The following is a 16438-nucleotide window of genomic DNA, read 5'->3' on the forward strand; positions in this document are numbered from 1 at the left end:
CAGAAAGGCGGGGCATAGAGGAGAAACAATAATGTACAGTATGTGGAAAATAATGTGTTTTTTTTAACCTTAAACTGCATAAACACATTTCATTACACCAAATACACAAAATCATGTTCTTTTTAGCAGCATCATATGACCCCTTTAAAATGTAATTTATTCCTGTGATGACAAAGCTGAATTTTCAGCAGCCAGTCCTCCAGTCTTCAGTGGTTCTTCAGAAATCATTCTGATATGCTTTATTATCAATGTTGCTCTGCTTAATATTTTTGCAGAAACAGTGATACATTTTCGGGATTCTTTGATGAATATAAAGTTCAAAATAACCGCATTTATTTGAAATATTTGAAACAATATTCAAAACAATATCTGAAACAGTCTTTACTGTCATTTTTACTCAATTTAATGTATCCTTTTACTTTTACTTTACTTTTAGTCATTTAGCAGACGCTTTTATCCAAAGCGACTTACAAATAAAAAAAAAAGTAATTAAAACTAAAAGCTAAAACTCTATAAATACTATATATATAGAACAAAAGGTATGAGTATAATAATGATTCTAACATAACACTAAGCCAAACACCAAAAAACAACTACATATGTGTATGTACAGCCACACACATATACATATACATGTACATATAAATACATTCAGTATATATATATATTTCATTTCCATTTTGTATGTTGAAGTACTGAAATAACTCAAATTAAATAAAACTAAAACTTAATAAAAAACCTATATAGACATAATAAAAAACTAATAAAATGACAACATTACTACAACTGTAACTAAAACTAAAATAGATAACTAATACAAATCAAACTACATTAGTTTATCAGTAATCCTAAAAAAATAACACTGAGCCAAACACATGCTAAAATAACAACAACTTACTGACACATAGTAAGAAATGGTTATAAAAAACTGAAACAGAAGTGAAACAAGTAGTAGTATCCTTGATAAATAAAATTATTACATCCTTTAAAAGAAATCTTACTGACTCCAAACTTAAACAGTAATGAAGTCTTCAATAAAATTAATACACATAATTATTAAAATTTTTTTAAATAAAAGTTTACCTCAGTATAATAAATTAATTGCAGTTAATCTCATTATTTCTGACCAGTCTTCAGAAAGCAGAAGGGAATAATAGTATTATCAAATGTATTGATGTGTGCATAAAATTAATTTGGTTAAACATACGTTACACTTTCACAAGCCTAAAATAAGTTTTGTAAAAGGGTAAAGATAAAAGTGCCTTTTGGAACATGCCTTCAATAGGCTGCCTACTGTTTGTGAGCAGCTCACTAGGTTTTGGATCAGAGCCATAGTCTTTTGAACCTCATTAATGATTCATCAGAAGATTCCTTTGATAAAGAAAGTCTAACTCTCAAACATTAGACTTATTAAAGATCTATACTGCACACTGATGTTGTTGTTTTTTTTACTCTCACATCATTGTAGAAAATCATTATTTATTTGCAGTGTGGCACAGCCTCTAAGTGGATGTCTTAAAGGTAATCATCCTCATTATATGGTGTATATATAACTGTGACACATCCCAGCAGGGATGATGAGCATGGCTTTCCCATATCGGTCGACAAAAGAAATGAAATCAATAGCTTGGCTGTTGCAGGGGGGAAAATCACATTGTCAGAATTTAACTGAGAAAATTGGTTTGACTGCATTGGCTGAACATATCTGAGGTTGTTATGGATTATCTGTAACTCAGGTAATCCCCCAAATGAGTGACACATCAGTGGAACAGTAGAAGGGTCACTTTTTTGTAATTGAGGTGTGACGGGCTCCTCTGATGTCTCCATTGATTTTTCCAGATGTGACACACTTTATCTACATCAGCCTGCAAGTAATTATAGATCCATATCTTGGCAATTGATGTCAAGTGGTAAAATTAACATAACAGATGAGCTTTATTGATACTTACATTTTTGGTAATATAGGGAATTACAATCACACAGAAATAAGTGGAAATTCATGCACATTTAAGATCTATCTTCACATGAATATGCATTGTTTTATCTCAGAAGACTGTATCTTTAGCAATGGCTTCTACTGTATGTTGTAACATTCATTAGTGTGCAGTGGCTTCTATTTTGTGACATTCATTAGTGTTTGAAAGTCAATTTTTATCATTATAACTAAGAAACATCTCGCATATTCTCAGTATTTTTTTTTCTCAGATGCCAGTATCTCTAGATGTTCCTTTAGATGCTTTCTATCATTATTACATGCCCGTGCCACATTAGAGAATATTTAAACAGAAGAATCTATCAAGGGAGATATTCTAGGATGCTCTTTTATTATTTCACACTAATGAAAACTGGCAAGTATTTGCAGTTTGCTTTTCTTAGCCTGTTTTCTTGGGGGGGGGGGCATGTAGCTTGATCTACTGTAACCAAAGTTTTGATCTGATGATGTGGTCCTCTTGTCTGTTCATTAACAATTCATCTTGGCTCTAGCACCTCAGAAGGTTCTTAGGTTATATAACATAAACAGCACATGTACTCTGGAGAAAGATAGAATGAGCTCCTTCAGACGACGTAGACGATTGTGCCCATGTGACAAAGTGTTTGATGTTACGTGTCAAGTGTTCAGGTTATTGAGGATGGAAGCTATCGGCAGCACAGTCAGGTATCTCATCTTATGGTACGTTAGCCTCTTGAGTGTGGGCATGTTTTGAACTTAGTGTCAGATCCGGGCCCAGAACCCTGAGGAAATGATGATTACGTGTCGAAATACGGTAGCACTGCATTAATTTTCATGCACTTTTGAAGCCATTTTCATCTGTGTGTTTGTTTGTGTCTGATGAAAAAGATGAAAAGACCTGTGGACCTCATGAATTTCGCTGTGAGAATAACAACTGCATCCCGGACCACTGGAGATGTGACAGCCAGAATGACTGCGGAGACAACTCCGATGAGGAGCATTGCAGTGAGTCGCGCTCATCTCTCGGCGCACAATAAAGCCTTTTCCACACTTGTGTACTAATTTGTTTTAACTGTCAAGAAACGTTGTGTGGGATCTTCAGAGGCCAGTTTCGCAGACTATTTGAAGATTTATTTTTGTCTGCTTGTTTACCACTTGTCTGGTCGCTTCTGATCTTGCCCACATTGCCAAAAAGAAAGATCAACTATTTACTTGTGTTTTATGCAATGTCATTTTTTACTTAAATTCCAAAGCCATATGTTCTTTCCATATGACTGTTTGTAGTTATCATGGGCTGTCAAGCTTCAAAAAGGACAAAAATCAAGAACGGGGGGAAAAACAATTTTATGCGACTTGACAGCCCATGATAACTAGAAACTGGAGGAGATCTATGGTATGTAAATACTCTTTAAAAATTTATTTTTAATTGGCTTAAAACTACAAACTTTTGAATAAAACTATAAGCACATTTGTTTTTTTCTTAATTTTAAAATTATTGTTAAAAAATACAAGCATATGGGTTTGAAATGACAGGAGTCTGAGTAAATAATGAGCATGTATAATGTCCAGGATGCCTTTGCTTTAATGGTCCTTTTTCGTAAATTATGTTATGAAATCAACCAATTTCAAACACTTTATATTAACAGGCTTTTCTAACCACCCATGTTTTTCTAGCCATTAGCCATCTTCTAGAACAGCCCTTTTAGACGTTCTAATTGCTGATTAGTCTGCAAATAGCTCCTTTTAAGTTCTTGGCAAACTTTCAAGAACCTTGGTAACAGATGGTACAATGCTGATTCACGTCCAAGTGCGAGGCCACTTTAGCACTTTGATTTGCTCTTGCTGCCTTTCTGCTGTCCTCTGCGAAGGTTTACTTCAGTGTTTTCAATGTGGGCAGGTTCACAGGGCACGGTCAGGGTAGCTGTGCTGCTTCAGCTGTCTTATTCTGCTCTCCTCTCTGCAGAGCCGGTGACCTGTAATCATAAGGATTTTGCCTGCGCCAGTGGGGACTGTATCTCAGCACGCTTCCGTTGCGATGGTGACTATGACTGCGCTGATAATTCAGATGAGGTCAGTGAATGCTAGATGTCATTTGGGGACAACACAGCAGCTGTCTTATATTCCAAAACATTCCCTTCGAGCCGTTTATCTCAAAGATGTTTAATCTCGGTTTTCATACAACATCAGTCCTCACACTCTTATGGCTTCATCTGCAGGTGATGAAGACAGTAGATATTTTTAAAATTTGATTTCCAAAACCGAAGTAAACTCCCCCTTGCTTTGTGCATTTTCAGAAGGATTGTGAGACACACTGTGAAGAGGATCAGTTTCAATGCCACAACAATCTCTGCATCTCACGTAAATGGTTGTGCGATGGCCAGGAAGACTGTAAGACAGGGGAAGATGAGAGAAATTGCCTCGGAACAGGTAACTTTATTACATCTTGTGGTCTTTAAAGCTGAGGTGTATCATTTCTGCACCGCTAGCATTACTAAACATTCACCACTTTCCAATTATTTCCCTAAACATTCCCCGTCAAACATATAGTCCCACCCCAAACTCATGCCAAGATACCAATGCTTGAGATTCTCAAATAAACATTTTGTCATAGCTGTAGAGAGCAATACATGTTTGCACTTTTCATTTAATGAAACCTACAAATGATTTATAGTTGTCACTGCACATTAACCTGGGATGGGAGATGGTATGTAAACACTGAGTAAATAAACATTTCGGCTTTAAATGTTTTATGATTACATTGTCTGGTAAGTTCATATGCTGTGGCTCAATTTTGTCTTTCAGAAAGTTTGTGCATAATAAACACAAGTGCCTTAGTCAGCTCTCTAGTGTGTTAACTCCTTAGTTAAATTTTTTATTTAACCTAAGAACTTATTTAGATGCCTCAATAATTTATTATGTGCATTTTGGTTTTTAAATGAAGATGTGTCGCATTCCAATTCCAAAATCTTATTTGTTTGCACATTAAGTAGAATATCTGAATTTAATAAAAACGTTTTTAAGATTTTATAATAGTATTTCTATTTTTAGTATAAGCTCACAATTTGTTGCCACATAATCTGGTACCTTTTACCCCACAGATACGATTTTCAGAAAATGTAATAATTCATGACTAACCTTTACCTAAATAATTCATTATCATGTTTGATACATATATTTAGACCTGGATAAATGTGTTTTGACATAAAAATAATTTTGCCTGCTACATTGAAATTTACATGGACATGCAAAAAAGCCAAACAGGGTTTTAGCATCAACAGCATAAAAACAACTTCATAAGGTCACATGAAAAAAACTATGCACAGTTGTATTAGATTAAGTGGGTGACACAGCTTACCCACTGACACATCTTACCTCACTCTTCATGTACACATCAGTTGTGTATGTATCTGTATGTGAGAGTGGATTTTTACCATCATCTGTTTTGCAGTGCTTCCCTCCTGTTCTCTAAGTGAGTATGTGTGTGCCAGTGGAGGATGTGTGTCTGCCAGCCTGAGGTGTGATGGACATGACAACTGTCTGGACAGTTCTGATGAGGTCAGTCCTCTAGCAAGACCCTCTCACATTACATCAAGTGCTCCTCTCTTAGAAACTGTGCACAAGTGCAGTCGTGAAACAAAAACAAAGACATGTGCAAGTAGATATATTGGGGGGGAAAATTGAGAAAGATACAGCCTGCCACTATAAATCCTATGTGGGGGGGGAAAAAACGAAACAGATCACAGCAGATAAAAGTGGAAAAACTGGTCAATCAGTTCAGACTGAAAATCAACATGGAAAAAATATTCAAAACCCATTCTGCTTCCATAATCTGAAATATTTCTAAATAAAACACAATTGAAAATAAGAGGGATTCAGCTGAAAAGGAAAGTAGATCAGAAGCAGAGCTTGTTATTACATTTCACTGAAGAATTCTGACAAGCATTTTTTATTTTGGCATAACATGCATTGATGAATTGTGCACAATAAAACCAGGAACATGTATTAAGAAGATAAATTCTAATTTCATAGGTTCCCTACTTATCTACTTTAACTAGGTTGACAGTGATGGTCTCACAAACTGACCTTAGCCCCACCAGCTAATTAATCAGCTAAACTAGCTATGAATTAAACTAATTTCAGATGGATATTTTAGCAGTGTAGAACAGATTGATAATTTAATTGTTTCAGCCTTGATGTGACACTCCACACTGGAATTATTCATTACTTTAATCAGATACAATAATCAAAAGATGCATATATATATATATCTATATATACATATAGAACACTACTACTAGATATCATATACGTGTTCAGAAGATAGTATTTGATGATATTTGCATCACACTGTGAATAAACATGTACCATATCGGAGACATTACATTTTTTTAACATCTTGTATATTGGACTCATGTTCCACTCCATGGAGACAGAAGTGTTCTGTACTTTCACCAGTGCAGAAAAATCTTCCTCTTGAAAGTAGTTTAGGCTTTTGTTGTTGTGCTCACACCAGATGGACTGTGTCAAGGAGTGCAGAGAAGATGAGTTTCTGTGCAAAAACCATGCTCACTGCATCCCTAAACGATGGCGCTGCGATGATGTGTTCGATTGCGTGGATCACAGCGATGAGGAGAACTGTAGTCATGGTATGAAGATGATTTATAATACATTTACTAACCAGCAATTACACTCATGTTGATGTATGACTTTGATACTAGTGAATTAATATATCTTTTCTGAGGCAGTTTTCATAGTTTTGACACCAGCAGTGTTTGTGAGTGAGTGAGTGCCATGTATGGTAACCATACTCAGAATTTGTACTCTGCATTTAACCCATGTGCACACACACCGTGAACACACACCCGGAGCAGTGGGCAGCAATATTGCTGCGGCGCCCGGGGAGCAGTTGGGGGTTCGGTGTCTTGCTCGAGGGTCTCACCTCTGTCATGGGTATTGAATGTAGAAGAGAGCGCTGGTCATTCACTCCCCCCACCTACAATCCCTGCCGGTACTGAGACTCGAACCCACGAACTTTGGGTTGCAAGTCCGACTCTCTAAACATTAGGCCACGATTGCCCCATGTATATACACATTATGTATGTGTTCGTTCAGGTTATCATAACTATCTTTAATTCAGCAAAATATCCATGTGTTGCAGTTTAAAACCACTTTGATGTTGTTTATTCAGATGCTTTCTTCTGTCGCCCCGATGAGTTCATCTGCAACAACACCCTGTGTAAGCTGCATGTGTGGGTGTGCGATGGTGAGGACGACTGCGGAGACAACTCTGATGAAGACCCCGAGATGTGCGGTAGGATATTCATCTCTCCCAGTGGAATTACATGACCTACGGCAGCGCTTCTTGCTTGCTGAACTCTGATTGGGAATTGAAAGTCTTGTGTTGCTTGGCGAAACCCTTTAATTTGAGTTTTCTGATGTTAAACTCTGTCTGTATGTAGGGGTCACTGACTGAATTACAAATGAAATACACTATATGACCAAAAGTACTTCACTTATACTAGTGGTGTCAGGTTCCAACATAAGGGTCATTGTCAAAATATTTATATATTAGAATGATTTCTGAAGGATTATGTGACACTGAAGACTGGAGTTATGATGCTGAAAATTCAGCTTTGCATAACAGGAACAAATTAGATTTTAAAATCAAATAGAAAGTAGTTAAAATGTTAATAATATTTCACAATATTAATGTTTTTACTGTTTGTTTGTTTGTTTTTTGATCGAATAAATGTAGCCTTGGTGTGCATAAGAGACTTCATTAAAAACATTTAAAAATAGTTTGACAAGTACTGTATATATTATATTATATTATTATAGTGTGTGTGTGTGTGTGTGTGTGTGTGTGTGTGTGTGTGTGTGTGTGTGTGTGTGTGTGTGTGTGTGTGCGTGTGTAAGAGAGACATATAAAAGAGTCAATAGCATTACAAAGCAGAAAAAATCTGCACACGCTGTAACTTTTTATTCTCATTTCTATAGCCAAACTACCTTGTCCTCCAGCAAGGCTGTATCGCTGCAGAAATGACAGAGTGTGTCTACGGCTTGATCAAATCTGTAACAATGTGGATAACTGTGGGGACAACTCAGATGAAGATGAATGCGGTAGGCTCATTCACAAGTCTCTGATGATGCCTTTATCCTCACCAGCACAATGGGAAATCCATCTTTTGTGCTATACTTTTTTCTTTTTTTTTTAATTGACAAACAAAGGATCTAGTCTAGATTTTAGTGATTTTATTGTTTTGCTAGCAGCTCCTGAGGTCGTTTGGATACATAGTGCTCATTAATCACTTGCATGATTACAGTAAATTTGATTGAAGACACTTTGGGTGGTGATGAATAAGATGCCAGCTGAAGGTTGGATTGAAATGGATGGTTTTTTTTTTTCTTCTTTCCCATGGGGACCAAATCAGAGGCTGTGTCAACTAGGCCCAAGCCATGTGGGAAGGCAGAGTTTACCTGTAGTAATCGTAAATGTATACCTACACAACTGCAGTGCGACTTGTTTGATGACTGTGGAGATGGAGGATCAGATGAACAGGACTGCAAGGCTTGTACGTGTTTTGGGGCTACCCAAATTACATGTGATACCAAATCTCTCAAATTAATCTGTCGCAAAACAAGCAATATTATCAGATTAAAGGCATCCTTGGTGGTTTACATGGAAATGCGTTGTACATCTGGAATTATTCAGGCTTATCTTCCATATGATTTTTTTCTTGTACTTTTTTTTTTTTGCCTATGACCAAGCATCAAAAGACAAAAAAAAATCTTATCATGCACTGTGACAGTTGGGTGCAAGTATAAAAGTATGTCACTTCAAAGCTCTCGCTTTCATTCCAGCTTCAAATGGAGACATATGTGGAAAGAGGATGAATCCATGTGGGGAGGATGCAGTGTGCAATCATACAAACACAAATGCAATTTGCCACTGCAAACCTGGCTTTCAGAGAAATCTCAGAAGCAGAAAGTGTGAAGGTACTGTCAGACTATCTTCCCTGATTCTGTTAGCATTCAGAAAAATGATTCACTGCTTTATCTGAGAGGGGACTGTGGATTTAGATTTTCAATTTAAAGGTGAAAGTGTGCAATTTCTGCAACACCAGTGGCACCCAACAGAACTGCAATCTGTGCAGAACAACATTAGCTCAACAAGGTTTAGAAATCAATAAGTTCAAAATTCCCCATAACAATTATAACGGTGGGACAAGAATCCCCTGTAATGAATTTCTGTGTTTTTGATATATCTGATATATCATTGTGATATGATTATTAATATTTTGTTTTAGAACTACTTATGCACTTTGGCACATAAAATATGAGTTATTTTAATGAATTTATTTAAGCAAAATAATATATATTCTCTAAAAACAGTAAATATACCTTCTAAAAATCAAATATCTCTGACACTGGGCCATGGACATGGTACAAACTTGGGTCAAACATGGTAGATAAATAGTCATTATTTTGTCAGTTCTGTTTGCTAGTGGTGCAGAAATTGTACACTTTAGTTTCCAAGCTTTTGCTATGAATCCTGTCCTGTCAAAGTTAAGCTTAAGATCCTGAAAATCCTTAACCTACTGAAAATGTTTTGCATTTAAAAGTACATTTCCAGTAAAGGGATTGTGCACTCACATATAGTGTTTTTCTTTCTTTCTGGGAATTAAGATCAATGAGATGCAGTGAGCAGACCACATCAGATGTTTTATTTTCAAGCACTCAGCATGTGAAAAAAAAAAAAACTCATGCACTCATAAACATCACATCATTTCCAGAAAGCGCTATTCCTCAATTCCTTTTGTTCTTCTCTTTTTTACAGAAATCAATGAGTGTGTTAATTTTGGCACTTGCTCTCACTATTGCACAAACACAAAAGGATCGTACAAATGTACATGTGACAAAAATTATAAGGATATGAATGGAAGCTGCATAGCAAAAGGTAAGGATCTATATTTTCTATTGACTTGGCCTTTGGCTTCACTGTGAGACTTTATTTTAGACTTATTTTTCATACATTAGCTCTGCGCACACAGGGCCTAGATATACATTTTAAGCCATTTAAAACAGGAGCAGTAATTATGTGGTACATTTATATTTATGAATGTTTTAAGAACTATACAGTATATTGTCTTCCTTTAAAGTGTTGAGTTTTAATTACTGATTACTGATTGATTAAAATGCATATTGCTGTGTTAGAATGATTTATCTGCATCTGTAATTGTCAAACTGTTGTCTTAAACCCTAAATGGAATTTAGCCACTTTTCATTTTTTTTGCATATTAATAACTCAACGGGCAGGACCAGAAGACCGAGTGCTCTACATAGCTAATGACACTGAAATCCGAAGTTTTGTGTATCCATTTAACCAGAGCCATGGACACAAAGTACATGCTCGCATCGAGGAAAATGCCCGCATCATTGGGATGGATGCTCTGTATCACCAACAAAAGTTTATCTGGGCTACTCAGTTTAATCCTGGTGGACTTTTTTACAAAGATATCCTAAACAGGAGTCAGACTAAAACAAATGTTGGCATCATAGTAAGTATTGTGGGTCTTGTGTGAAGTCTATCATCATATTTTCTCAGGAATATTCTGGATTTTTTATTTTTTTTTGTATCTTTCCTTATTGGTATAAGAGATTTCAGACAAGTATATTATATGTTGATATTCTCTGTGATTAGTATTAGTAGTTTGTTTTTATTAAATATTTAAACAAAATAATATTTTTTTCTACACACTTCAACCGTATTTTATCCCTATATCAAAAAAATGGTCTCTGAAATTTTGACCATAATAATTTTCTCCTAAACATGTTATCGTACAATCCTAAATATTCTGTGATGTCTTGGCCCACATGGGAATCACCTTGTTATCTGGGTGACTTTTGCAGTGCCCAGACTTTCGCAGACCCAGAGATGTATCAGCTGACTGGGTGACTGGAAATATCTATTGGACAGACCACTCTAGGATGCACTGGTTCAGTTATTACACAGCTCACTGGACCAAGCTTAGATACTCTATTAATGTGGGACAACTCAAGGGACCCAACTGCACCCGTCTGATTACTGACATTGCAGGAGAGCCTTACGCCATTACTGTCAATCCAGTCAAAGGGTAGGAGCATGTTTTCATACTATTTGGGTTATTTTTAAATTCATGTAGTGGGTTTCAAAAGTCTAAATGTACATTGAAAATATGAAATTCAAAATCGAATTTAATGTAAAAAAAAATATGTAGGATTCTGAATTACTTATAGCTCACTTATCAAAAAACACATTTGTTACATTGGCTGTACTGTATACAAACTAGAAAACTGAGTATGAGAAGTAAAATTATCTTGAGCAGTTGTTTAGTAGTTTAATTGAGGATATTAATTTTGTTGATAGTAATTCTTTATAATAATAACTTTTTATATATGTATTTATCAAGTAAAGATTTGCCCTGTTTCAGGATGATGTATTGGTCAGTAATAGGCGACCACTCACACATAGAGGAGAGTGCGATGGATGGCTCCATGCGTAGAGTGCTACTGGATAAGAACCTTAGGAGACCCACAGGTATGTTTTTGTATTTCTCAGTGTGATGGGCATGAGCTCTTTCCTTTGAGTCCTCAGCTGTTTTTCTGCGAGTGTGATAAATGAGAGGTTGTTGTTTTGGTTCTTTCTAAAGGAACAAGGTCAGAATGCATTTATGTTGAAGCTTGTTGGTCTCATATCCTGTTTCGGTATATCACAGCACTTTTCTCATTTCCGAGTTTGAGGGAATGTTTTAGATGCAATGACTTTAGGTAAACCTGCAGGCGTGTTCCTCAGGGAAACACTAAGTACCGCTACATTTAACCATGGCCTCCTTTATAGGGGCCAATATTACGCCTCCAGTGCAGCTTTAGGAATCCATCATCTCTAGAAAAGGAACAAAAATGCAACATTCGAGTCTTTAATCAAGAGAGGAAATATAATGAGTCAAGCAAGGCAAACTCCGAGAAATATGGGACAAACTTTTGCTGAGTTTATTTCAGGAAGAGCAAAAGGACACAGATCTGAAGCTTTTGTGCTGAATATGTCCACATTGAAGCAAAGGTTTCTTAAAGGTTATTTAATTATATAAAAAGTTCAATTTAGCACCACATTGACCTAAACATACCAGTTTGATGCTATTTAAACCATTTTGCAGTTCTGCTACAGACTCACATGACTAAGATTAATGAAACGTACATGTCTAGATTCATTTATTTTGATAAACATGTTACTTTTCATGGATTGCTGTTGCTTTTGTATAATGCTTCAGTAGTGTAAACCCTGCAAACATGGCTGTGTCCATGTTTACGTTTGTGAAGTTTCATGACATTTTGTGCCAAGGTCTTATTATTACGAAAATAACTCTCTTCCCGTCATTTATCTGTAGGGTTGGCAATTGATTATTTCAGCCAGCGTGTGTATTGGGCTGATGCCGAGCTCTCTGTCATTGGCAGTGTCCGTTTCGATGGCTCAGACCCATTGTTGGTAATCGATGGCAAGCAAGGTGAGAAGAGCAGTTAAAAGGGAATCTGATAGTATTTTGCTTTGTTCAAGTATCTTATATGCCTGAAATCGTTAACCATTGAAATTGTTTAGAAGGTTTGTCTAATGTCTTTGCCTCACTTCATGCCTGCACAGGAATATCACAGCCGTACAGAATAGATATTTTTGAGGATTACATTTATGGAACAGGACTGAAAAATGAAGTTTTCAAAATTCAGAAATATGGCAAAAAACCTATTGAACCTCTTGACTTGGGTATTGAAAAAACAACAAATGTCCTGATCTCTCATCGTTTCAAGCAGCAGGATGGTAAGAGAACACTTTTTCTCTAAATGTTTTCTATTTAGTGCTTTCCTTTTTTTTTGTACAACTTGGAGAGTGAAGAAATTGTTCTTTTAGGGGTTGTTTTTGTGGATCCTAAGAGATTTTTTTAATAGATTCAGGCTTGCTGCTTCTACCGGGTTTTTGAAAGATAGTTCTTTTGCAAAGTTTTGAAGGTCAGAGTGATATCCTTCAACAGTTGCATACACAGTATTTTGAGAATGTTTTCATCTCCTGTTCTTACGTCTAAAGTGAAAGCAGTAATCCAAGTTCAGCTGACTGTAAACCACCAGCATTGTTGTATTTACACAACTACAGTTTCTTAGGAAAAAAATGCACTTTTTTTTTATTTACCCGAGGTGAACGTGGTTTCTTCATTAGTGTTTTGTTCACCTCTTTAAAAATGAGTGTGCCTCAATAGTTATGTAACACCCATTTAATTTTCCTCCCCATGCATTGCATTTGTGACCGCCACATGCGTCGGCTCTCTAATATACTGTCTTCTCAGAAGCTGGCCTCCTCTGCTGTTAGTTTTGGTTGCTATTTGTTATCTGGTTGTGTTAATGGCTTCACAACCTCAAAAAGATCTTTCTTTTCTGGTGGGTTTGTAGTGAGGGGCAGCTGAGCCAGTCCCCACTGACTCATTAAAGTCAGAGATCTAGCCTGGTGGAGAGACTTGTGCACTGCCAGCAAAAGCTAAAAGTTTAGGTTTGATGTCCTCAGCAAAACACTGAAGACTGATACAGATGTTCCCTCATTCTGCTGGCATCTTTGAGCCACAGCTTTCAAATCTGCAACTTTTGAGCTGCCAGTTCGATGAGGCTTTGAGAAATTAAATAAATAAACTGAAAATGTTTTAGATGGCACTTTCCACAAATATGGTACAAAATAGGGCCTGAAACCTATTTTATTTTTTTCTAAAAATGGTGAGGGAAGGGTGTTCTAACATTTAGAATGTGTTGACGCTCAACCTCAATATTAAAGTTAATATTATATTCGGTTTCATTTTGTAGGTTTCAAGGTTTTCAACTAAAATTTAGGACCAAAAAATATTTTTTTTTCATTTCATTAAAAGTTCCTAGCAATAAACATTTAAAAGGAAAAAAATCCTAAATTTCTCAGAGGCTGTTTTTTTTTTGTTTTTTTTATGATGGAAAATGGTGCGGTAACAGGATTGAGTTAAATAAGAAACAACAAATATTGTTTTAATGTAATTAAAATATATTATTATTATTTTAATAATATTAAAATAATTATTGTAATTATTATTATTAAATGTTTAATTATAATTATTATAAATTTCAGCATAGATTTATCTAAACATTATTGTACATTCCAAGTTCAATTTATGTTTTATCTGTTTTGTATTCAGTGGCCAATCCCTGTCTACGGATGACCTGTGATTTTATGTGCTTGCTCAATCCAACCGGAGCCAGCTGCACCTGTCCAGAGGGGAAGACCTTGGTCAATGGCTCTTGTATTGACCCCATTGTCTCAGGTCTGAAGCCTCACTTTACTGTAGGGCTGCTCACTTTTTTCATGCTTTTGTGGGTACAAAAGAACATGAAGATTCAATGAAAAAACATTTTTTTATTTGTTTCAACATTGTAAAGGTGAGTTGTGCCGACCTGCCTGTGAGAATGGAGGACGTTGCATGGCCAATGAAAAAGGAGACTGGCGCTGTTACTGCTGGCCTAATTTCTCTGGGGAACGTTGTGAAGTCAACCACTGTACAGATTACTGCTTAAACGGAGGCACGTGCACTGGCTCACCTCTTGGTAAGAAACTCTCAAACAGCTTTGTGTAGATTTCAATACATGATTGAAATCTTTGCCTCAGTCTGAGTAATGAAGTATTTGAAATGGTCTTATATTCAGTACTTGTGATCAAATTACATGCATTCTACATGCAACTACTGTGAAATGTTGAGTGTTAGGTTTGATGTCCTCAGCAAAACACTGAAGACTGATACAGATGTTCCCTCATTCTGCTGGCATCTTTGAGCCACAGCTTTCAAATCTGCAACTTTTGAGCTGCCAGTTCGATGAGGCTTTGAGAAATTAAATAAATAAACTGAAAATGTTTTAGATGGCACTTTCCACAAATATGGTACAAAATAGGGCCTGAAACCTATTTTATTTTTTTCTAAAAATGGTGAGGGAAGGGTGTTCTAACATTTAGAATGTGTTGACGCTCAACCTCAATATTAAAGTTAATATTATATTCGGTTTCATTTTGTAGGTTTCAAGGTTTTCAACTAAAATTTAGGACCAAAAAATATTTTTTTTTCATTTCATTAAAAGTTCCTAGCAATAAACATTTAAAAGGAAAAAAATCCTAAATTTCTCAGAGGCTGTTTTTTTTTTGTTTTTTTTATGATGGAAAATGGTGCGGTAACAGGATTGAGTTAAATAAGAAACAACAAATATTGTTTTAATGTAATTAAAATATATTATTATTATTTTAATAATATTAAAATAATTATTGTAATTATTATTATTAAATGTTTAATTATAATTATTATAAATTTCAGCATAGATTTATCTAAACATTATTGTACATTCCAAGTTCAATTTATGTTTTATCTGTTTTGTATTCAGTGGCCAATCCCTGTCTACGGATGACCTGTGATTTTATGTGCTTGCTCAATCCAACCGGAGCCAGCTGCACCTGTCCAGAGGGGAAGACCTTGGTCAATGGCTCTTGTATTGACCCCATTGTCTCAGGTCTGAAGGCTCACTTTACTGTAGGGCTGCCCACTTTGCTTTGTTCTTTCCTGTGCCTGCTGTTTTTTTTCTTTGTTTGTTTTTGTATCACTTTGTTGGGTACTACTGTTGAGTTAATTTATTTCTATATTGTAAAGGTGAATTGTGCCGACCTGCCTGTGAGAATGGAGGACGTTGCATGGCCAATGAAAAAGGAGACTGGCGCTGTTACTGCTGGCCGAATTTCTCTGGGGAACGTTGTGAAGTCAACCACTGTACAGATTACTGCTTAAACGGAGGCACATGCACTGGCTCACCTCTTGGTAAGAAACTCTCAAACAGCTTTATGTAGATTTCAATATACGACTGAATTGTTTGCCTCAGTTTGAGTAATGAAGTATCTGAAATGGTCTTTAGTACTTGTAGTGAAGCTACATGCATACTAGACTATATGCAACTACCGTGAAATGTTGAATGCTCGGCAGTTTGATTAGTATTTTATTAGAAAATTAATATTTTAAAGGGGTCATATGATGCGATTTCAAGTTTTCCTTTCTCTTTGGAGTGTTACAAGCTGATTGTGCATAGATAAGATCCCTGAAGTTGCAAAGACTAAAGTCTCAAAACCAAAGAGATATTCTTTATCAAAGTTAAGACTCTGCCACGCCCCCCTAAAACGGCTCATTCTAACACGCCCCCACATATCTACCTCACTATGTGGAAATATTTGCATAATGCCGCCCAAATGTGCACGCAAAGAAAGAAGAAACCACGCGGTTTCAGTAACCGCAGTTAGTGTTGAAGCAGCCATGTCAGGGAGACGCTGTGTGTTTCTAGGCGAAAGCAAAAGCACTTTATTTGGCCTTCCGAAAGTAGATGCATTTAGGAATCTTTAAGATTACTTACAACAGAACAGCAATG

General features: G+C 36.1%; 1 protein-coding gene across 1 annotated transcript in view; it reads left to right on the forward strand.

Annotated features, from left to right (window-relative positions):
• The window catches only part of LOC107661145 (low-density lipoprotein receptor-related protein 1B-like), a 349019-nt gene that overhangs the window by 321649 nt on the left and 10932 nt on the right, over positions 1-16438 (forward strand). Inside the window, exons 67-83 of the mRNA XM_016450614.1 lie at positions 2840-2956; positions 3915-4021; positions 4246-4378; positions 5400-5506; positions 6465-6597; positions 7140-7262; positions 7949-8071; positions 8383-8523; positions 8813-8947; positions 9789-9908; positions 10268-10509; positions 10862-11085; positions 11422-11528; positions 12376-12492; positions 12627-12800; positions 14185-14310; positions 14426-14590. Coding sequence (XP_016306100.1) covers positions 2840-2956; positions 3915-4021; positions 4246-4378; positions 5400-5506; positions 6465-6597; positions 7140-7262; positions 7949-8071; positions 8383-8523; positions 8813-8947; positions 9789-9908; positions 10268-10509; positions 10862-11085; positions 11422-11528; positions 12376-12492; positions 12627-12800; positions 14185-14310; positions 14426-14590 — 2394 coding nt within the window. The remainder of the gene's footprint in view (positions 1-2839; positions 2957-3914; positions 4022-4245; positions 4379-5399; positions 5507-6464; positions 6598-7139; positions 7263-7948; positions 8072-8382; positions 8524-8812; positions 8948-9788; positions 9909-10267; positions 10510-10861; positions 11086-11421; positions 11529-12375; positions 12493-12626; positions 12801-14184; positions 14311-14425; positions 14591-16438) is intronic.

This window comes from Sinocyclocheilus anshuiensis, unplaced genomic scaffold, assembly GCF_001515605.1.
Source record: "Sinocyclocheilus anshuiensis isolate Anshui unplaced genomic scaffold, SAMN03320099.WGS_v1.1 scaffold2056, whole genome shotgun sequence".
Taxonomy (NCBI): domain Eukaryota; kingdom Metazoa; phylum Chordata; class Actinopteri; order Cypriniformes; family Cyprinidae; genus Sinocyclocheilus; species Sinocyclocheilus anshuiensis.